The 22,972-nt window shown below is 44.2% G+C and overlaps 1 protein-coding gene across 1 annotated transcript; it reads right to left on the bottom strand.

The window, feature by feature from the left end:
- Window positions 1-377: 377 nt before the first annotated feature.
- Window positions 378-21,686, bottom strand: CASC3 (CASC3 exon junction complex subunit). Its single transcript, XM_045985778.1, has 14 exons — window positions 21,408-21,686; window positions 21,010-21,037; window positions 20,642-20,679; window positions 9,443-9,601; window positions 9,201-9,352; window positions 8,525-8,701; window positions 7,433-8,118; window positions 5,412-5,470; window positions 4,628-4,742; window positions 4,287-4,385; window positions 3,819-4,033; window positions 2,885-3,007; window positions 2,686-2,749; window positions 378-2,045 (listed from the first exon to the last, which is right to left on the bottom strand). The coding sequence occupies exons 1-13, from the start codon at window positions 21,636-21,638 to the stop codon at window positions 2,726-2,728; spliced, it is 2,106 nt and encodes a 701-aa protein (XP_045841734.1). The 5' UTR covers window positions 21,639-21,686; the 3' UTR covers window positions 378-2,045; window positions 2,686-2,725.
- Between the last annotated feature and the right edge of the window lie 1,286 nt (window positions 21,687-22,972).

Below are 22,972 nucleotides of genomic sequence, written 5' to 3'. Positions count from 1 at the left end.
TCTTCACTTTTCAAGAAGAAAGCTAACCACCTGTGCCTCCCTCATCTAGGACCTGGTACAGTTGCACTGACACCGGGCACATTACTCACTGGCCAAACACTAACAAAGGTGAAAAGAATAGCTACATTTCATTAGTTTTTCTGTCCTTGACACTCCCGATCTAAGGGACTGCATGGTATCCTGGGTCTATGATGCGATGGAGTTAGGAGAAGATAACCAGTGGGGAGTACAGACACACCTGTGGGCTCCTCACCTCTTGGGGCTTCCATTTCACAAATCCTGAGTTGGCAGGAGTTGTGACTATCGCTCTGGGGAACCAGCAAGACCTCTCCTATCCCTCCCAAATCAAGACTCATGCAAAACACTGGTAAAGGAGCCAAGTTTACAGTCTAAATTTTATTATCTCCAAGTCACAATGCTGATCACAAGTGTGCACCCTTTAAAACGGTAACAACAACAACACCACACATGGAAAAATTCTTGCAACAAAACACAGTGGACCAACAGAGACAACTGTCACAGTGTCTTAAGGTCTGGGAATCTGGGCATGCTGCCCACAGGCTTGTGGAGACATCTTCAGGTTTAAGGCAAAGGGGACAGCCTACAAAAGGCACAACCATCAGCCACCCCTGGAAGAATCTCTTAGTTATTTCCTCCTTGGAGTTTACAGCTTGAGTGCCTCTCCCCACTCCCCACCCCACACCTGTGACTCAAAGAGTGGTTAGATTAGCTGCTGGAGAGAAGGAATAGAAACAGTGACATTACTTGGGGAGAAACAGCCACCACCATCTCCCTCACGTTCTGTAGGACTGGGACAGTGGCCAAGTTACTCCCGGCAGACGCAAGTGCTGCAGCAACAGGAATTTCTCCTGCAGAGGCAGCAGGGGAGTGGTCAGCGCCGTGGATAGGGAAGAAGAGGGAGGAACCCTTGCCCCGAAAGTGACCAGTTTCCTTAGGCCTGAAGCCCAGATGTGGTATTTTCTGTTTGCAAGGACAGGAGCAGAACTTGGGGAAAATCAGGTAGTAACATCTAAAACACTTGTAGCAGGAAAGACATGGAGAAGAGCAACCGTAAAGTACAAGGTAGCTTGCTGGACAGTATATGCCTCTAGAGAGATGCATTGGTCCACAGCAACTGGAAAGGGGGTGTCATATGAGGGATGGAAAGAAGAGAAGCAGGGCCCTCTAATTCCACTTACCTCAAAGACTGAGCCCTGAGGACTATATGAATACAGTCCCCTAAGATGCAAAGGCTTACTCCACTTTCCCTTTCTCACAAAAGCATCTGGTTTGCCATCTCTCTCCACTGTAGAGACTTTGCCCTCAAGTAGAGGACTGATGCCTACCACAGTACAGGGACTGATGGAGGCTCAGATTCCTGAAAACAGAAGTCAAGTAGGGTTCCTACCACACACTTTGAGTTTTCTCCACAATGAAACACTCTGTGGACGGCTCTGCTTCCATAGGGTTAGAGGAATTAAGAGAATCCAAGTATACAACAACAAAGGACGGCCAAAAATGAAAGGCCACCTTTTTGCAGGCTTGGTGGGGGAAAACTGGCTGGTAAAATTTCAATTATCTGGGATGCAGGGAAAACCCAAAAAGGAAACCAGAGGAGCTAGAAAATCAGAAGAATTAACCTGTCTCATTTAAAGGCAGAGAGAGAAAGAAACTAAATGAATAAACAGCAAGCCAGGCTTTAAAAACGAACATCTTAAGAAACAAAACAAACAGGAAGGAGCTTCCCTGGGAGAAGACACCTGAATTTCCCAGGGAAAAATGAAGAGTAAAAGACATGGGCTTCTAGATGTAGACCCAGAAGCCTGAGCTGGCTGGATCTCTGCTCCTCTGAGCACAGCCAACTCAAGTAAAGAGTGGAGAGGGGAGGAAGTCCACTTGTTTGTCCCTTTCTCCAACAGAGCCTGTCCTCAGAGGAGGTCAGGGGTCCTCCTCATTCAGCTGCTTGCTGGTAGGCACCACCCTGTATCTTTGAAGCCCTCCTGGGAGTACACAGCCAGTTGTATTTCTCTTCTTTCCTGGGTTCTCTGACAGCGGTGGGAAAAAGGGAAGAATCATCAAAGCATTAGTTATTTTCAAAAAGCCACATTTCTAAATAACGTGTTTTAAAATAAAGTCCCTAACAAATCAACAACAAAACCCCCATGGTCTTTCTTCATGACCTTTAAAATTAGCTCTGCTACGAACATCTCAAATTTAGATTTCCCCTTTCCTTAAAAAAGAATATCCTCCTGCATTTTTTCCTTGCAGCTTCCCAAATGAAATTCCGCCAAGTTAACAATGATTTCTGCTTCAACCCTGCTCAATGCATTCGCAAAACAAAGCAGCTGGCCAATTTTGAGATTCCTGTAAGCTTCCCCATAAGATATCTCATGATTACAACTTGAAACATTAATTAGGGGATTGTTAAGCAAATAACCATGAGCATTAGTTTTAAGAATTTATAAGAATCAGGGCACCTGGGTGGCTCAGTTGGTTAAGCGACTGCCTTCAGCTCAGGTCATGATCCTGGAGTCCCAGGATCGAGTCCCGCATCAGGCTCCCTGCTCAGCAGGGAATATGCTTCTCCCTTTGGCCCTCCCCCCACTCATGCTTGCCCCCTCTCTCTCAAATAAATAAATGAAATCTCTTAAAAAATTATGAGACTCGTAGTACATATATACTTACTTTTGTATGATGTTTGATTTAAAATATTTAGAAACTCCTATTAACTGGAACCCCTGCTTACAACCTGAAATAAGAAAGTTAGAATTTGTTACCAATTATTAAAAAAACCAACCGACCAACCATGGAGACACACTCAGAAAAGGAGAGAAATCTTCCAGGAGAAAGGAAAGCCCACTGATGTTGGAAGCAGCTCTCATACCTCAGGTGGTGGGGGCTTGATGGTGACTGGCTGAGGAGTCCTCCGGGGTGGGGAGGGCTTTGGCTGCACCTGCTGCTGGGCGGGATTATAGTAGGTCACTCCTCCATATACCTGTGATGGGGCCTGCGACCCCAGTAAGAAAGAAGGAAAAAAGTTAGGGATAAATTCACCTAAACTAGGATGAACAGGAAACATTATTCAGGTAAAAAAATAAATGTACTGAAGAATTTTATAAATCTCTAAGCTATTCCCCTTTAAAATAAGTGATTATTCATTTCTGCCTTACTATATCCTAATTATGTTCTGGTTCATATTTTTCAAAGTACTACTTAGCTTTCTCTGATTCCTACCATCACCTGAAAAATGGAAAAGGCTGAGCTCAATGGTGACACTTCACACACTGGATAATGTCAACCTGTTAAGAGTTGAGCAGTACAGGGAGGGTAAGGATAATACAGCTTCTCTGTTCAACCGAATAAATAGCAGACATGGCCACCTAAGACATACCGAAGCACTTGAATGAAACACCATTAAAGAAACAGAAGAGGACGCCTAAGTGGCTCAGTCTGTTAAGCAACTGCCTTGTCTCAGGTCATAATCCCAGGGGCCTGGGATCGAGTCCCGTGAGTCTGCTTCTCCCTCTTTCCCTCCCCCCACCCCGCTCACATTTGCACACTCTCTCTCTCCTCTCTCAAATAAATAAAATCTTTAAAAAGAAAGAAAGAAACAAACAAACAGAAGAGAATAAACAGATGATGGGCATTACATAAGCTGCATTTCCAACTCCTGACCACCAAGAGGCATCCTGGCGCCACATGCAAAATCAGTGGCAATAAAATGTTCTCTCAAATTCCTTGAGCATTCTCCCCATACCACATGCTTGTCTGATGTAAAGGATGTGTACCTAGAAAAATCTGCTCATTAGCCATCTCACCTGTGTATTAGGATACAGATGAGGCGGCGGTGGGGGAGGCAGTGCCCCTGGAGCATAAGGGTAACTGGGATTACCAAAGTTCATGACGCCTGGAGCAGAAAAGTAAGTAGGTGCAAGCAACTGCTGAGGTGGTGGTTGCCCTGGAGACATGGACACTGGTGGGGGATAGAGGCCCGGATTGGGCAGAGGTGCTGCAGTCTGGTGGGGATGTAAACCTGCACAGGAAGAGGAAAACAAAAACTGAAACAGAGGACAGCACCATTTCTATGGGATGGCTTGGCTGCCCTGTTCAGCACAGACTCAGGATGGAAGTCCTCAGGATGGACCCAAGAGGAGTTTGTTGCCCAAGCAGCCAGAGTGGCTAGCCTTGTGAGCAAGCAGCACAGAGCTCAGGAGGATGGAGTCTGTGAAGCCCCCAACACATATCCTCATGTACTGGAAGCATACAAGCAGAGGGGCAAAGCTTACCTGGGTGGGGAAGGTGCATTTCTGGCTGCACAATCATGCCCTGGGGAGGCAGTGGGGCAGGGCTGTCACCATGGGTATAGATTGGTCCCTGGAACTGCACTGTAAGATATCACATTGGGACTCTCATAAACCCTCACTCTTCATATCACATGGACAAATCTCCTTGTCCCCCAAATCCTTTAAAAGATGTTCTCAATTTTCCACATGAAGAAAACAGCCGCCAGACAATGTCTGATAACCACTGTGAGAAGTCAGAAGGCAAACTCAGAAGGCAAGAGGCTGGTCTCTTAGTTCACTCTGGGCTGCCAAGAAAGGTGTCCCAATAATAAGAAAAAACTCACGTGGATCATAGTAATGTCCCTCCATGATACTGATGTGCACAGGAGGAGCAGGGGGCTCTGGCACAGGTCTTTGCCGCTGAGATGAATAGCGTTTGGCTCGCCCACCCTGGACACCCTGAAATAAAGAGGTCTGAGCAAAAAGACTCCCAGAGAGCTGACTCTCATATCAAGTCCCACCCTCCTTCAGGTGCTACAAAACACACGCCTGGTACATGGCATGTGTATTTGCAAAATGAGGGGCACCTGACTGACCCAGTCAGAAGAGCATGCAACTCTTCATCTTGGGGTTTTGAGTTTGAGCCCCATACAGGTATAGAGATTATTTAAATAAAGGGAAAAAAAAACATTAAAAAAAAAAAGAAGAGAGTAGGAGTGCCTGGGCTCAGTAGGCTAAGCATCCAACTTCTGATTTTGGCTCACGTCATGATCTCAAGGTCATGAGATCAAGACCCACATTGGGCTCTGTGCTGAGCTGAGTGTGGGTAACTGCTTAGAGGTTCTCTTTCTCCCTCTCCCTCTGCACTGTTCCCCCACCCCTTGCTCTGCACTCTTTCTCTTTAAAAAAAATAAAAAAAGAAAAGAGGATTTGCAAAATGAATTGAAAAACCAATGAGAAACATCAAGATCGAAACCTGGGCCCTGCTACCCTTTCTAGAGAGCCAAATTAAAAGAAATATGGGTATATCAATGAAATACTGACTCCCAAAATGTTATCTTAGTTTAAACCATGAACAGCTGTTGCACGCAGCCCCCTCCCCCAACTACTCCCTTTCCCTTTCTGTACCATTTCTTCCATCCGGTTAAACTGAGGTCCTGCTCCCATATGTATGTGGTTGGGCATACCTGTGACACAGCAAAAAAAAAAAGTCACAGCTTAAGAGCAGATAGGTATGAGTGGGACTAAAGAGAACATCAGGAAAATTGACAAGTTAAAGAATACAACATGGCGGGGCGCCTGGGTGGCTCAGTGGGTTAAAGCCTCTGCCTTCAGCTCAGGTCATGATCCCAGCGTCCTGGGATCGAGCCCCGTATCGGGCTCTCTGCTTGGCAGGGAGCCTGCTTCCTCCTCTCTCTCTCTCTGCCTGCTTCTCTGCCTACTTGTGATCTCTGTCAAATAAATAAATAAAATCTTAAAAAAAAAAAAAAAGAATACAACATGGCGAACTACTTTCTTGTTTTAAACTGACAAAATTCTTTTTAAAGTATCTCTGCAGGTTGCCTGGGTGGCTCAGTGGGTTAAGCCTCTGCCTTGGCTCAGGTCATGGTCTCAAGGTCCTGGGATCAAGCCCCACATTGGGCTCTCTGCTCAGTGGGGAACCTGCTTCCCTCTCTCCCTGCCTGCCTCTCTGCCTACTTGTGATCTGTCAAATAAATAAATAAAATCTTTGAAAAAAAAAAAAGAAACAAAAATAATAATAAAGTATCTCTGCTTCCTGTCAAAAGCATTTGGAAATCTGCCCCTACTGTACGCAAGCTGAGTACAGCAATAAAAAGCCTTTGAATGTGGGAAAAAAAGGACTTCAATGACAAAATGCAATTTTCCCACTAAATATTTCCCGGTACAGAATCCCTGGGAGGTTATAATCAGCACAGTCCATTATCAAACATATTGAAAAATCTCAGCCCTCGTTTGAGAAACAACTGGACACTCTGTGAATCTGCCCAATTGTCCTTGGCCACAGAGTTCTAGGCTGGAAATCTGGGAAGATACTCCTCTCTGGCTGAAAATGACTCAGGACAAAAAGGGTATGTTAGAGATTGTCTTCCAATGGTAATAAGATACCAGTAGAAGGGTATACTCCTCATTCTATGATCAACTCCAGGTCCAGTTTAGGCTCCATGGGCTTTTGGTATTCAAAAATCATGCACACCAGAGAAGGATGCTGAGATTCCCAGTCCAAGGGCACCTGGGTGGCTCAGTGGGTTAAGCCTCTTCTTTCGGCTCAGGTCATGATCCCAGGGCCCTGGGATCGAGCCCCACATCGGGCTCGCTGCTGTGGGGCGCCTGTTTCCTCCTTCCTCTCTCTGCCTGCCTCTCTGCCTACTTGTGATCTGCCAAATAAATAAAATCTTTAAAAAAAAAAAGAGAGAGAGAGAAAGAAAGAAATTCCTAGTCCAAATGAGGATTATCAATTTTTAAGTTCAAATCAGATTTCAGAAACTAAGGAAAGGATCCTTTATCTACCTGACTGGCAGAAGACAAAGACAGATGGGCAAGAAAGATGGTAAATACATCCCAGCTTCTAGAACTATGCTGTCCATTGTGATATCCAGTAACCACATATGATTATTTAAATCTCAATTAAAAATTCAGTTCCTCAGTCACTCTGGCCACATTACAAATATTCAAAAATTTCTGACACTATGAAAGTTCTATAGTGCAGCCTAGTTCTCCATTAAGGAATTCCTTTAGGCTTTCCTTTTGAAGAGACTGGACAATTCTCATCCAAATTCAAGTCTGCCTGTCTCTGCCTTCAAACATTCAACCATTAGCTCATATAATAAGAATATTGCCACCATCTTCCAACTTTTCCTAAAGAGGATGGGTAAAAGATTCTGCATGCAGGAGCTCCATATCGATGACTAGTCAGGTAATAGTAGGCCAAGTAGTAGGGGTAGTCTTGGGTAACAGATAAAACTTCTCTGAGGTCTTTGGATGAATACACCCATGAATCCATCTGTTTCTTTCAGTTAATGAGAACAAAGATATTTGTCAGACCCCATATCCCTGAGACCTAAATCCCATGCCCACAAACCCAATGATGCACAGGGAAAAAAGCTAGTCACTAACCCTAAAGTACCTACCCCGAAGCTCACGTGGTTGCAGGAATGAAGGCTGCCCAGGACTCCAATTCTGTTCTGTTATATTTAGTTGTGCCACGTCTTGCTCAAGTCCACTTGTTGTAGAATCCACTGGAGCCTCCCAGTTTCCAGTCTTAGCAGGTGGAGGGGGAGTCGTTTCTGGGACTTGAGGTGCTGGGTTTAGCCCTTCGGGTGGAGGGGGCACCTCTTCTGCAATCTTGACTGCATCTCCAGCTTTGATTCTGGTTCTTCTTGCCCGGGAGTATGATTTCTTCTCAACAGGCCTGTCAGGGGCTGGTGGTGCAGTGTCGGGAGCAGCAGCTGGTATCTCTGAGGCTGCCTCTTCCTTCTCGGGACTGCCAAGCACTTGAGCATCAGCTTCTGGAGATGGGTCTCGCCCAGGAGTCTGCTCTAGGCGCCGTGATCGGTAATTGCTTTCATGTTTAACAGTCTCACCAGACCGACCACCATGCTGTCCACCAGCCTCCATAGGCCTAAAACCAGCACGACCTTCCTTGAAGCCCCCAGATCGAGAGTAATTCCTAGGAGCAGACATTCGGCCAGTCCCTGCAGCATTCCTATTGATAAATGTCCTTGGTGGTAGGGTGCCCCCAGGACCCTGGTGGCGATGGGACTTGTTTGGTCGCTCAACAATCCAGTTTGGATCTCTTTGTGGAGGACTCCCAAACCTAAATAAATGGAACAACGAAGTCTTAAGAAAAGAAATAATAATAAGAGAGACCACTAAAGATCTAAACTGAGGGTCAGGAAGACTGCCCATATTCCTCATTCACTGAATTACAGGTTGGAATGGCATTTTTAAAAAGCAGAGTTCTAGGGCACGTGGGTGGCTCAACAGGTTAAGCCTCTGCCTTCAGCTCAAGTCATGGTCTCAGGGTCCTGGGATCCAGCCCCGCATTGGGCTCTCTGCTTAGTCAGGAGCCTGCTTCCCCATCTCTCTCTCTCACTGCCTCTCTGCCTACTTGTGATCTCTGTCAAATAAATGAATAAAATCTTAAAAGTAAGTAAGTAAATAAATAAATAAATAAATAAAAAGCAGAGTTCTTTCTACAAATATAAACAAAACTTTCTCACCTAGGCTTCCGGATTCTTCGGGGTTTGATGTCATCGGGATCATGAGCTGAGCGGATATCATAGCCATAAAGGGCAATGAGCTCCTGTCGGGACTTTGGAGCTTGTTCATCTTCCCGGAACTTGTCATGTTCCCAGCGACCCTCATCCTTCCAGAGCTTTCGCTGACGCCCCTTGGGTCTGGATAAAACCAGGGAGAAGTATCTTAGGTAGGCAGACTCTGCCAAGTAAGGACGTACACGAAAAAAAAGAAGGTTGGGCAGAGAAACAGGAAGAACTTCACTGGTCTCCCCATATTCCCAGATGGAGCACACAAAACCAAGAGTGAATCACAGCATCGCAGGGCCTGCTAGGCTCCAACAGAACAAGCACAGAAACAAGGGGAGACTACCTCAAACTACTCAGCACCCTGGAAACATCTTTTGCTTGTAAAGCAGCTTACACAAGTACTTCATGTCCCAGAGTCTTGAGCCTCAGACTAAGAAAGGCTATGAAGTATGTATCCGGATCCTAGCTCCTCCACCAAGAGTTACCAAAGATCCTAAGCCTCACTTTCCTCATTTGTACAAAAACGACAATCATAATAACCTTAAAGTGCTGTGAGCAGTAAATCAGCACAGTGCCTGGCCTATAGTAAGCACTAAATATGTACTACACAGTAGCAACAAGAGGCTGTTACCTGACTTCCTCCTCCTGAGTTTGTCCTCGAAGATCATGCTCAAAGAAAAGCCCTTTCCGGGGTATGTATGCTGGGTTCTTCCGATCTTCATCATCATCCAAATGCTTAGGGCCCTTTTTACCCACTTTGTTTTCTACAGGTTCTGTGCTCTCCTAGAAGACAGATAAAGGGCTCCTTATTCTCTCCAAGGTTAAGAGCCCTTATTCTGACCCCTAAAGTGGAGGCCTTTGGTGGACACTGACCTGTCCATCTCCACTCTGCCTCTCTCCAGTCACAGTGCCTTTGGTGTCGGGCTTTTCTTCTCCTTTCTCTTCTTTTGCTGAAGAATTAGCAGCATCATTGGCTTCTGATTTCAGCTCCACTTTGGAGTTTTCCTCTTCACTGTATTCCCCTTCTTCACCCTGAAAAAAGTTACCCTGTCAGTTCAAAACGGTGCATTTTTTTCCCATTCTTTAAATGAACATTTTCTAATCACATTTTAATATAATGTAAGAATTAAAAATGAACATATCAATACTCTTACTAAAATTTCTGAAGGATGGGGCACTTTAAAAAAGCACAGTAGAGGGACGCCTGGGTGGCTCAGTTGGTTAAGCGGCTGCCTTCGGCTCAGGTCATGATCCTAGCGTCCTGGGATCGAGTCCCATATCGGGCTCCTTGCTCGGCAGGGAGCCTGCTTCTCCCTCTGCCTCTGCCTACCTCTCTGCCTACTTGTGATCTTTCTCTCTCTGTCTCTCTCTCTCTCTCTGACAAATAAATAAATAAAATCTTAAAAAAAAAAAAAGCACAGTAGAAAAAATATATGTACATACATTTATATAGATCCATATAAGTTTTCCAGGACATGGAAGGAAATGTTAACACTGGTAGCCTCTAGGAAGGAGCCCAGGAAATAAGAAAGGGAGGCTTTAAACTGCCTAGCATACAGAAGGAGACCTATCTTTGTTGATAATTTTCTTCATCTTCATGGATTGTTTCTTAAACATGCAGGGCCTAAAAATTACACTTCAACTCAAGTTGTGAATTCTCCCATCTCAAAATGGTTTAGGCAGATTCTCAACCTTTTAGATTATGTGGACCTTCTTTTTAGGCTCTAAAATTTTCATGGATCTCCATTAGACAATAACTTGGTATAATATCCACTGACTGAAACAACGTATGACAAACAACTACTATACATTCAATACATCAAAATAAATTTACATTGCATTAATTTACATATTCAAAAACAGTACTACATAAAGGTGGAAGATACAGATTTAGTCTATAAATAATAAGCTGAACTACTGAATTTATAACTCTTTGTAATAACACTATGATTTCTCAAGGCACTATTTACTCTCAAATACGGAAACAGTGGCTTACATTTTTTTTTTAAAGATTTTATTTATTTATCTGACAGAGAGAAAGAGATAACAAGTAGGCAGAGAGGCAGGCACAGGTGGGTGGGGGGAAGCAGGCTTCCTGCTGAGCAGAGAGCCCGATGTGGGACTCGATCCCAGGACCCTGGGATCATGACCTGAGCCGAAGGCAGAGGCTTAACCCACTGAGCCACCCAAGCACCCCTGTATGATTTTATTTGAATGAGAGCAGAGCGAGCAAGAGAAAGAATACGAGCAGGGATGAGGGGCAGAGGGAGAGGGTGAATTCCCCACTGGGCAGGGAGCCTAATGTGGCACTTGATCCCCAGACGCTGAGATCACGACCTGAGCCAAAGGCAGATGCTGAACCGACTGAGCCACCCAGGTACACCTACCCATACCTTTTTTTCCCTTAAGATTTTTTGTTTAAAGACCTTATTTATTTATTTGAGAGAGACAATTAGAGAAAAAGAGAGAGCATGAGAAGGGGGACGGTCAGAGGGAGAAGCAGACTCCCTGTCGAGCAGGGAGCCCAATGCCGGACTTGATCCGGGGACTCCAGGATCATGACCTGAGCTGAAGGCAATTGCTTAACCAAATGAGCCACCAGGTGCCTTACCCATAGCTTTTTAATAACCAAGCACCCTTGATTCTTCCCATGTCCCCTCAGTCAAAAGAGTTATCCCTCTCCTTGACATGGCAATGGATGGGTAGTAATCATCATTCTTTCCCTGATCCTATGTTCCCTGCATGTTCTGAAGACAAAACTGCAAATCTTGGTCGATATACATGTGACCTTAATTCATTAGTCCCCACCAAACACACACACATACAGACTGAATTCAAACATCTTAAAATAGTATTAGCATGATTAATGAGAGAACTTTGTTTTATGCTCTACCCCCTCCAGTCCATGGTAGAATGTCAAATGAGGCAACTCTTTTATTCCAAATGAGAAACTAATTTTATTTCCAGGGCAGGACAGAAAGATACAAACAGGGTAATGCTGAGGAGACTACAAATTAGAGTCAAAATCTGGCACCTACTGAAGCCAAAAGGTGCTACCCCAAGATCACACTACTTTGGCCAAAGGCTGACACCAAAATCCTTTCCAGAGACAAACTCCCCCACTGCTGATTTTACCTTCAATGAATGCTCTTCCCAACTCTGAAGTTTAGTTCTCCCCTAAAGCAACTGCTTCCCTGGTAGCATTCTCACACAGAAGTTTTAGCCCATTCTTTCATTCCCTACATATCTCAAGAGTATGAGGTAGAGTTCTTATCTTCCTCATTCTCAGTATCTCTTCCAGATCTAAGTTCTCCAGCCTCACTTTAAACTCCTAATCCCGTGAAGCTCCTGTCACCTAGCCACACCTCTATGCCTTCCATCAGCCTACCCTGCCACTGACCCAGAAGACTAGCAAGGTGCTCCCAGTCTTCACCTCTGCTACAGGCATAGCCACACTCCAGACAAGTCATATCTGGAACTGCTCTATACATTTTCTATTTATTTATTTATAATTTTTTTTTTTCAGCGTAACAGTATTCATTGTTTTTGCATTTTTTTTTTTTTAAAGTATGCCCCATACCCAACATGGGGCTTGAACTCATGACCCTGAGATCAAGAGTGGCATGCTCTGCTCACTGAGTCAACCTGGAGAACCATCCTGTACATTTTACTTAATTAACTTTATTTATTTACAAAGATTTATTTATTGAGAGAGAGGGAAAGCACAAGCAGGAGGGGCAGGGAGAGAGAGAGACAGAGAATTTCCATCAGATTCCACGCTGAGCATGGAGCCCAATGTAGGGCTCCATCTCACAACCCTGAGATGACTACCTAAGCTGAAACCAAGTGTCAGGACATTTAACTGTGCCACCAAGGCATCCCTATACATTTCTTTTTCTTTCTTTTTTTTTTTTTTTTTAAAGATTTCATTCATTTATTTGACAGATAGAGATCACAAGTAGGGAGAGAGGCAGGCAGAGAGAGAGGAGGAAGCAGGCTCCCTGCCAAGCAGAGAGCCCGATGCGGGGCTCGATCCCAGGACTCTGGGATCATGACCTAAGCGAAAGGCAGAGGCTTTAACCCACTGAGCCACCCAGGCGCCCCTACATTTCATTTTTATGCTGTATGTTTTCAAAAAAGGAGACCTGCTTCTCTTTAAAAACTCTTAAATACTCCTTTGATCAAAACTGCCACGTGCAAAAAACTGACCTTAGACTCTTACCTCACCCCATACACAAAAATTAACTCAAAAAATGGTGGCACAGTCAGTTAAGCATCCAACTTTTGGTTTTGGCTCAGGTGGTAATCTCAGGGTTGTAAGACTGACCCCCCCCACCCCTTCAGGATCCATGTTCTGTGAGGAGTCTGCTTAAGCCTCTCTCTCCCTGGTGGCTCAGTTAAGCATCTGCTTCTGGCTTGGGTTATGATCCTAAAGTCCTGGGATCAAGCCCAGTTTATCAGGCTCCCTGCTCAGTGGAGAGCTTGCTTCTCCCCCTCCCTCTGCCTGCTGCTTCCCCCCTCCCCTTACTTTTGCTCTGTCAAAGAAATATATAAAATCTGAAAAAAACCTCTCTCTCTCCTGCTGTCCCTCCCCACTGCGTGCACACACGCTGTTTCTCTCTCTCTCAAATAAATATATCTTTAAAAAAATTGGGGCACCTGGGTGGCTCAGTCAACTAGGCGTTTGCTTTTAGCTCAGGTCATGATACCAGGATCCTGGGATCAAGCCCCAGTCAGGATCCCCACTCAGTGGGGAGTCAACTTCTCCTTCTTCCTCTCCTCCCATTTGTGCTCTTTCTCAAAAAAAAAATTTTTTTTAACTCAAAATGATCAAAACCTAAATATAAGAGCTAAACCTAAAGAACTCTTACAAGAAAACACAGCAGTTAATCTTCACGACTCTGGTTTTGGCATGGATTCAGAAAAGCCTTCTTAGGGCATCAAAAGCAAGAGCAAAAAGAAAAAAATTTATAAAAATTGAAACCTGACACCATCAAGAAAGTAAAAAGAAAACCCACAGAATAGGAAAAAAAATGTGCAAATCATGTATCTGATAAGGAATTTTTTTTTAAGATTTTATTTATTTGACAGAGAGAGATCACAAGTAGGCAGAGGCAGGCAGAGAGAGGGGAGGAGGCAGGCTCCCCACTGAGCAGAGAGCGAGATGCGGAGCTCGATTCCAGGCCTCTGGGATCATGACCTGAGCCAAAGGCAGAGGCTTTAACCCACTGAGCCACCCAGGTGCCCCCTGATAAGGAACTTTTATCTAGAATATTTTATAAAGAATTCTTACAACTCAAGGGAACCTGGGTGGCTCAGTTGGTTAAGCAGCTGCCTTCAGCTCAGGTCATGATCCTGGAGTCCAGGGATCAAGTTCGGCACTGGGCTCCCTGTTTGGCGAGGAGTCTGCTTCTCCCTCTAACCCTCCCCCTTCTCATGCTCTCTCTCTCATTCTTTCTCAAATAAATAAAAACCTTAAAAAAAATTCTTACAACTCAATTAAAAGACAGCCCAATTAAAAAATGGACAAAGTATCCAAGTAGGCATGTTTTCCAAGGAAGGTACACAAATGGAAGATATACAAGGAAGATATACATTAGTCATCAGGGAAGTGCAAATCAAAACAAGGCACCATTTCATACTTACTAGGATGGCTAGAATCAAAAAGTCAAGGAAAGGGGTGCAAAAAAAAAAAAAAAAGCCTTTTAAAAAAGTCAAGGCAAGAAAATTACATGCTGGTGAGTACATGAAGAAATTTGAATTTCCATATATTGCTGTTGGGAATGTAAAATGGTGCAGCTGCTTTGGAAAACAGTAGGACAGTTCCTCAGACAATTAAACATAGTTACCATGGGGCACCTGGGTAGATCAGCGGATAAGCATCTGACTTTGGCTCAGGCAGTGATCCTGGGATCAGGTCCTGCTTTAGGCTTCTCACTTGGTGGGAAATCTGCTTGTCCTTCTCCCTCTGCCCCTCCCCCTTCTCATGCCTGCTCTCTCTCTCTCTCAAATAAATAAATGAAAAGTAATCTTTGGGGCACCTGGGTGGCTCAGTTATTAAGTGACTGCCTTTAGCTCAGTTCATGATCCCAGAGTCCTGGAATCAAGCTGCGCATCAGGCTCCCTGCTCGATAGGAAGCCTGCTTTCCCTCTCCCTTTCCCCCAGCTTATGTTCCTGCTCTCGCTGTGTCTCTGTCAAATAAATAAAATCTTAAAAAAAAAAAGTAATCTTTGAGAGGAAAAAAAAATTTAAAAAAGAAAAAAATTACCATATGACTCAGCAACTCCATTCCTAGATATATAGCCAAGAGATGAAAACACACATCCACACAAAAAATTGTACAGTAATGTTTATAGTAAAATTATTCATAATACATAAAAAAATAGAAACCCCAATGTCCATCAGTGAATGAACTGATAAAGAGAATATGGTATACCCATACAATGTAATGTTACTCAGCCATAAAAAGGAATTAAGTACTGATACATGGTACAACATGGATGAAAATTGTGAAAACATAATGTTGAGTGAAAGAAGCCAGTCACAAAAGTTCATATATTATGATTCCATCTATATGGAAGGCCAGGATAGGAAAACTCCTAGACACAAAAAGTAGATGTGTAATTGCTTAGGGACCAGGGGATAAGGATGGAGGAACTAAGGGGCAGGGGGAGCAACAGCTAAAGGATACAAGGTTTTTTTTCAAGGTGATGAAAATGTCCTGAAACTAATCGTGGTAATAACTGCATATATCTATTTATACACAAAAAAACCCACAGAACTGTACATTTTAAATAAACTGTATGGTATGCAAATTATCTCAATAAAGCTGCTTAAAAACAAAACAAAACAAAACAAAACTGCCTAGGGGCCCCTGGCTGCCTCAGCCTGTAGAGCAAGCATGACTGATCTCAGGGTCATGAGTTTGAGGCCCATGTTGGGAGAGTAGAGTTTATTCATTTTTTTATCTTATTTTTAAAATATTTTATTTACTTATTTGATATAGAGAGAGTGAGAGAGCACAAGCAAGGGAAGCAGCAGAGGGAGAGGGAGAAATAGGCTCCCCACTGAGCAGGGAGCCAGACTTTCAGCTTGATCCCAGGACCCCAGAGATTATGACCTGAGCTGAAGGCAGATGCTTAACCGAGCCACCCAAAAGCCCCTAGAATTTACTTTAAAACAAACAAACAAACAAAAACACACCAAAAAACCCGTCTTTTACTCCTATTCTTATTTGCTTATCCTCTCATCTCCAACTTAAGATATCCATTCCTTTGACCCTTCCACCTTCTCCCTACCAGTCTTATTCCATACCTTTCTCTCTTTAGTCTCCATGGCCTATTCACTTCAATCACTACTAAATTCCAATCACCAAGTCCTTTGCCATTCCCCTGTGCCCAGGACCGGATCAACTTAAATGTCTGCCTTTTTGGTCTACAACCAGACTACTAATCATCAAAGAAGGGATTTTTAAAAAAGGTCATATAGGGGAGCCTGGGTGGCTCAGTGGGTTAAAGCCTCTGCCTTCGGCTCAGGTCATGATCCCAGGGTCCTGGGATCGAGCCCCGCCTCGGGCTCTCTGTTCAGCAGGGAGCCTGCTTCCCTTCCTCTCTTTGCCTGCCTCTCTGCCTACTTGTGATCTCTGTCTGTCAAATAAATACTAAATAAAATCTTAAAAAAAAAAAAAAGTCATATAACCTTATACATCAGTGCCACCTCCAACCTCAACTACTTAAACCTTCTTTAGTCTGAAAATTCCTCCCCTGATCCTCCCCCCACTAACCTCCCTACTCGATGTCTTTCCTTCTATTTCATAAGGAAAACAAAATGAAGAAGAGAATAGCAGTTTCCTTCCCCCATACCTTTCCCTCCCACCTCTCTATAATTACAAAAGAAAATGTTTCCTTTGGCTGTTTCCTATTTCCTTTCACAAAGTCAATCAAGGACACCAGTATACTTATCATCTACTGCTCCTCTTTTCTTTCCCTTTCCACTCCTTCCTTCAATTTTTTTTAAAGATTTTATTTATTTATTTGACAGACAGAGATCACAAGTAGGCAGAGAGGCAGGCAGAGAGGAGGAAGCAGGCTCCCTGCTGAGCAGAAAGCCTGATGTGAGGCTCCATCCTAGGATCCCGGGATCATGACCCGAGCTGAAGGCAGAGGCCCTAACCCACTGAGCCACCCAGGCGCCCCCCTTTCTTCAATTTTTAACCATACCTGATTCTCCAATGTGAAAAAAATAACCACCAAAACCTCTCTCAACCTCACAGTCTTCTTTCCAGCCACCATCTCTCTAGCCTCCTTTTCACAGTCAAGTCTCTTTAAAAAAATCCTCTTGGAAGATTCTGGGGAAATGGCAGCAGCATAGTTTGTTTGTTTTCTTTTAATTTATTTTAATTAACATATAATGTATTATTTCCCCCAGGAAATACACATTACACAAAAACACAGACCAGGGCTACGGGTCTGTGAATCGTCAGGCTTACACATTTCACAGCACTCACCATATCACATACCTTCCCCAATGTCCATAATCCAACCACCCTCTCCATACCCACCTCCCTCCACCAACCCTCAGTTTGTTTTGTGAGATTAAGAGTCTCTTATGGTTTGTCTCTCTCCTGTCCCATCTTGTTTCATTTTTTCCTTCCTTATCCCCCAAGCCCCTACCGTGCCTCTCAAATTCCTCGTTATCAGGGAGATCGTATAATCATCTTTCTCTGAATGACTTATTTCGTTCAGCATAATACCCTCTAGTTCCATCTACATCGTTGCAAATGGCAAGATTTCATTCCTTTTGATGGCTGCATAATATTCCATTGTGTATATACACACGTATATGTATATATATATATACACACAATGAAATACTATATATATATACACACACACACACACACACACCACGCCTTCTTTATCCATTCATCTGTTGATGGACACCTATGTTCTTTCCATAGTTCGCTATTGTGGACATTGCTATAAATATTTGAGTGCATGTGCCCCTTCTGATCACCACATTTGTATCTTTAGGGTAAATACCCGGTAGTGCGATTGCTGGGTCGTAGGGTAGCTCTATTTTTAACTTTTTCAGGAACCTCCATGTTGTTTTCCAGAATGAGCAGCATAGTTTTGTTTTTTGTTTGTTTTGTTTTTTTTTTTAAAGATTTTATTTATTTATTTGACAGAGAGAGATCACAAGTAGGCAGAGAGGCAGGCAGAGAGAGAGGAGGAAGCAGGCTCCCCGCGGAGCAGAGAGCCCGATGCGGGGCTCGATCCCAGGACCCTGAGATCATGACCTGAGCCGAAGGCAGCGGCTTAATCCACTGAGCCACCCAGGCGCCCGAGAGCAGCATAGTTTTTGACCCCTTCAAATCTCCGCATGAAATGAGGGCTTCTAGACAGCAAAATCAAAGTCCTAATTTAAACCCTTTATTTTTTAATTTAATTTTAATTTAATTTTTAAAGATTTTATTTACTTGACAGACAGAGACCACAAGTAGGCAGAGAGGCAAGCAGAGAGAGAGGGAAGCAGGCTCCCTGCTGAGCAGAGAGCCTGATGCGGGGCTCGATCCCAGGACTCTGGGACCATGACCTGAGCCGAAGGCAGAGGTCCTAACCCACTGAGCCACCCAGGTGCCCCAATTTAAACCCTTTAAAAACAACATTTATTTAAAAAAAAAATTTATAACAAAACTAGTTTACAAAGTATCCCCCAGATGCCAAAATATGAGTACACAGGAATAAAGCACCAAGAGCCATAAGACCTGCATCAGACTAGTGTCCGTACTCAAGAGAGACGAGTAGTAAATGGAACTGAGAACAGGGAATAAATGAAACTGAGAACAGGAGAATCCTGAACTAATCAACAGGTATTTGACAGAAAGCTAATAAGACAAAGGGTTGCAACTAGGACGGATCTCAGTATTTCCAATAGCATCTGAATGTGAGACTCCTCTAGTAAGAAGCTCTGAAAGGGCTAGAGCCGTCTATCCCCTCTGAAATCTTGCAACTGACAGCTCCCTTCAACTGACAGCAACTGACAGGGCTCTCTTCTAGATAGGGTTCCACACCAAAGAAAAACTTGAGAGAAGGGTCAAATTGAGGAGGGGGCAAGAGGAATGAAAAGAAGCTACAAAACATGTCGAGAAAGGAAACAAGAGCAGGAAATCTCAGAAAGCAAGTCAAGTTTTCTTTTCTTTTCTTCTTATTTTTTTTTTAAAGACTATTTATTTGACAGACAGAGATCACAAGTAGGCAGAGAAGCAAGCAGAGAGAGAGGAGGAAGCAGGCTCCCTGCTGAGCAGAGAGCCCGATGTGGGGCTCTGTCCCAGGACCCTGGGCTCATGACCTGAGCCGAAGACAGAGGCTTTAACCCACTGAGCCACCCAGGCGCCCCTCTTTTCTTTTCTTTTTAAAGACTACAGGAAAACAACAGAAGACAGAGCTCTATGAAGTTAGAAAAAGCTACTCTGGGGAGCACCTGGGTGGCTCAGTGGGTTAAGCTGAGCGGAGAGCCTGCTTCCCCCCCACCCCCCGACTGCCTCTCTGCCTACTTGTGATCTTTCTCTCTGTCAAATAAATAAAATCTTTTAAAAAATAAAAAATAAAAAATAAAACTAGAAGAAACACAAATCTATTTTAATTGGGTTCACAAGGTATTTTAAGATTTGGACTCGGACCCATCACTTAGCACCAGTCACACTAAACTTTTCATATCCTCCAACTTGTCATGCCATCCATCCCTTCAAGACTTCTTTCCAGTGTTCCCCTTGCTCACGCCCACTCACCTTTCAAGTCTCTATTTTAACATTTCATCCTCTAAGCATTTCCAAATAGTTAGTTGGCTACCCCTGCCATGTGCCCCCAAAACACTTTATGCTTCTGATATTGTGACACTTACCAAACACTATTGTAATAACTTGTTTAATTGTCTGTCTTCCCCCAAAATGCAAATTCTAGGAGGGGAGAACCATGTCTTTCATTTCAGGGCCTAGTACAACTCCTGGCACAGAGCAGGTACATAATGAAGAAAAGGAACAAGTAAACCCCTTCATGTTCTGGCCCCTGTTCACTGATTTGCCTTTATTTCTGGTCTCCATCCTGTCCCAACAATGTTCCAGCTACACCAAACTACTTTCAAGTTTCCAAATAATCAGTCTTCTCTTCTGTGTCTGGACTTTCACAGCTGTTGTTCCCTCTGCCTATAACATGACCTGACTAACTCCAACTTATTCTTTCTGGTTGCCTAAGATGGATTCAGTACTCAGCCATTAATACCCTACTTAACTCTATCCCAAGCAGTTGTCACATCATATAACTGTCTGCATGTTTATCTCACTTCCTAAGTCATTCCTAGACACAGGAATTGTAGTATAGCGTTCACGGTTCCATCTCTACGACTTAATCGAAATCTAAAATGTACCAAGAGTTCTATAAAATTTCTATAAAATCCAATTCCTCCTGTCCATAACCTCATGACCCAAATTCCAGAACTCAGGACTTTTTATTCAACAACTCCAGGAAACAAACAGCAATTCCATAGTATCTCCAGTAGTGCACCAACCAACACAAATAAAACCACAAAAGCTTAGCTTATGGAAAATTTCTTCTGAATTTAAGAGGGAGAAAGCTCCCTATAAACTGAAGGGTGTTTCTGATACAAACCACTCAGAATCCTGCCCTTTTTTAAGGTTTTCAGATACACTTGGGAAAAATACCCAACTAGCTGGTTTCATTCCCTAAGCAGCATGAAAGGAACTGTCATCCTGTGAACGGCTTCAGAACGTTCTCATCCTATTTAGAACCTTATTTTCTTCAGACAGGGTGAAAAGTCAACTACTAACAGTGTTAAAAAATCTGAAACCTGAAGAGGCATGCACCAAACTTCCCCCACTCTAAGTAAACAAGACCTTTTATGACAGTTTCTGAAAAGCATAAATGAAGAATGCACACGAGAAATAACCAAGTAGGTCATGGGTACTTCTGAACCACAGGTGCGTCCATGTTTTTAAAACACATGTAAAAATTTCCAACCTATATACCATACAAAAAAGAACCTATCACACTCACTTCAGAGTCTTCTGCACTTTCATAATCCGACAGCACAGCTGAAAGAAAACAGAAATATATAAAGAAAGAAAATAAGCAGAAATTATTCGAAATACATTTCCTGATTGCTTTTTAAGTCAAGACTCTCATTCAATTCTGACAACAACCTATCAGAAAGAAAATTACAGTCCCCATTTACAAATGGGGTACAGCGTCAAAGAGTGATTTGCCCAAGATCATACTGCTAATACGTAGCTTGTAGGCACTGTGCTACAAAGAGCCGCTTTGTGGCACCCTCCTCCAAATCCTTAACAGTCTTAGAGGATGTCAATTGGTGGAAATAGATGATCTGAGTTTACGGTCAAAAAACTTGTCATGATGCTACTCACCATCGCCCTCGATGCCATCTTCACTCTCCTGAACGAAAGAAGATAACATGGGTTAGTTCCCTGATTTCCAAAGGGCGGGGAGCTGAAGACTCAACACAAAATGTTTGAAAAGGGAGATGAGGAAAGGTGCATCTTTAACAAGCAGCAACCAAGGGAGGTCCGGCCCCTTCACTTCCAGCCCCAATTTCTGAATAAATATCCGCTTTTCATGTGCAGCAGCTCTGCCCTTCCCCCAGGAATCCCTAACAGCTCCTCCTCCCTTGGGGCTCCGGACGCACACTGCACTGGGGTACCTCTCTTTCTCTAACACAATATGCCCCAGCATCTACCATTAACTCCTAGCTTCCCATCACCACCTACACCCCGCCCCCCGGCCCGCCCCACCCGCGCGTACTCACACATTCCGACTCCTCAGCGCTCTTAGCCCCCCCGCTCTCCACCCGCCGCAGATGAAGGGTCCCCGCTCGGCCTCCGCGCTGGGAAGGCAGAGAGCCGCTGCCACCGCCTCCAGCACTACCGCTGCAGCTCCCGCCGCCCCGCGCCGGGGAGCCGCCGCTGTCCGAGCCCGAAGCACCAGACTCCTCGTCCTCCGTGTCCTGCGAAGCGCGCTGCCGCCGCCGATCCGCCATCTTACGAAGAACGGCCGCCGCCGGCCACCTCCTGACGTACCGCGCCCGTCGCAGGGGCTGCCGGGAGGCTCCGGAGCTAGTCCCGGCATGCTTCACGTGCGACACTAGCCGCCGCGCTTTTCAGGGGGAGGGGCTTAGGGGCGGGGCGGGAGCCCTGCGGCACGTTTGCAGGCGAACGGGATTACGTAACCGGTGACGTACGGGGGGCGTGCCGCGACCCCTGTCTTCCCTTGGGTGGGCCCCGGGCGAGGAGAGCTGAGGCACCGGTTCCCTCGCCCAGCCATTTTGGGACTTCCGAGCGGAAGGAGCCCACCTGTTACAGCTTTACTGCGGCATTGGGACTGTTTCATAGTTTTCTGATTCCGTTTCTCGTTTCTACCCGCGTTTGAAGCAGATCATTTTACTGCGTTCCTTTGCTTGGTAAAATCACGAGGCAAGGTAAACCTCTAAAGCTGTTGTGCTGCATCACATTTGCCACAGCAGCCCATTGGAAGTTGAAGAGTGAAGGGAAAGCGAGTTGTCTGCAGTGAAGCCCGAGGACTTAGTGTTGCAGCGCTACCGTGTTTTCTCTTCTCTTCCTTCTCGTATCTTACCACCCCGGCTCTCATCTCTCCCACAGTGCAGGCTGGTATGATGCTAGACTTAACGAAGGTTTTGGAACCGATTTTAAAAGAGATGATCATAGGAACTGGCGTTGGTTCCATATCCTGGCATGATTTTCTTCTTAAGGGTTACCAGACAGGTAGATGAGGGGAATGCTTGATTTTGGCAAGAGGTTGTCAGCAATGGAAAAAAGAAAAAAAAGGTCTCTTTTCTTTGGACCATAATAAGTACATTCAAAATGCATAATAAGCTATTAGTTTACCTATAGGAGTGCACGTTAATATTATATATAAAACGGTGAAAGGTAACTATCGCATAGCACCGATTTCTGCCCTCTGTACTATTTTTACAAGTTGTATGGCTAAAGATTTGATGTTGACCAGATTTATAGACAATATGAAACTGGGAGGCATTTTGAATGCCTTCATATAGATTCAGGACCCAAAAAGATCTCAACTGGTTAACCAAATGGCCAAATGTGACAACTTGTAAATCCAGCTCCAAAACCCAGCTGCCTGAGTTCAAAATAGAGGATGGATGATTTATTAAGTGTTAGAAAGATCTGGAGGATCTTTTCTATCACAAGGTAAATTGATGCAAATGAAGCTGCCAAGTTTAGTGTCTAAATAAGGAAAGTGATAATCTGATGCTTTACCTTTCAGTTATTTGGTCTGGGTTCAATTTTTAAATGAACATGAGCAAGCTTGTTCAGAGGGAACTAAAAAACTCAA

The sequence above is a fragment of the Meles meles genome, chromosome 18, assembly GCF_922984935.1.
Source record: "Meles meles chromosome 18, mMelMel3.1 paternal haplotype, whole genome shotgun sequence".
Classification (NCBI taxonomy): Eukaryota; Metazoa; Chordata; class Mammalia; order Carnivora; family Mustelidae; genus Meles; species Meles meles.
This window is presented reverse-complemented; position numbering and strand designations above follow the sequence as displayed.

Excerpts from the sequence above, each read along its gene's own strand:
- CASC3 (XM_045985778.1), bottom strand. The coding sequence starts at position 21,638 with ATGGCGGATCGGCGGCGGCAGCGCGCTTCGCAGGACACGGAGGACGAG. Across the intron at positions 9,353-9,442 it reads GGCAGAGTGGAGATGGACAG|GAGAGCACAGAACCTGTAGA; the intron begins GTCAGTGTCCAC and ends TCTGTCTTCTAG. Across the intron at positions 8,119-8,524 it reads CGAAGAATCCGGAAGCCTAG|GTTTGGGAGTCCTCCACAAA; the intron begins GTGAGAAAGTTT and ends CCATTTATTTAG.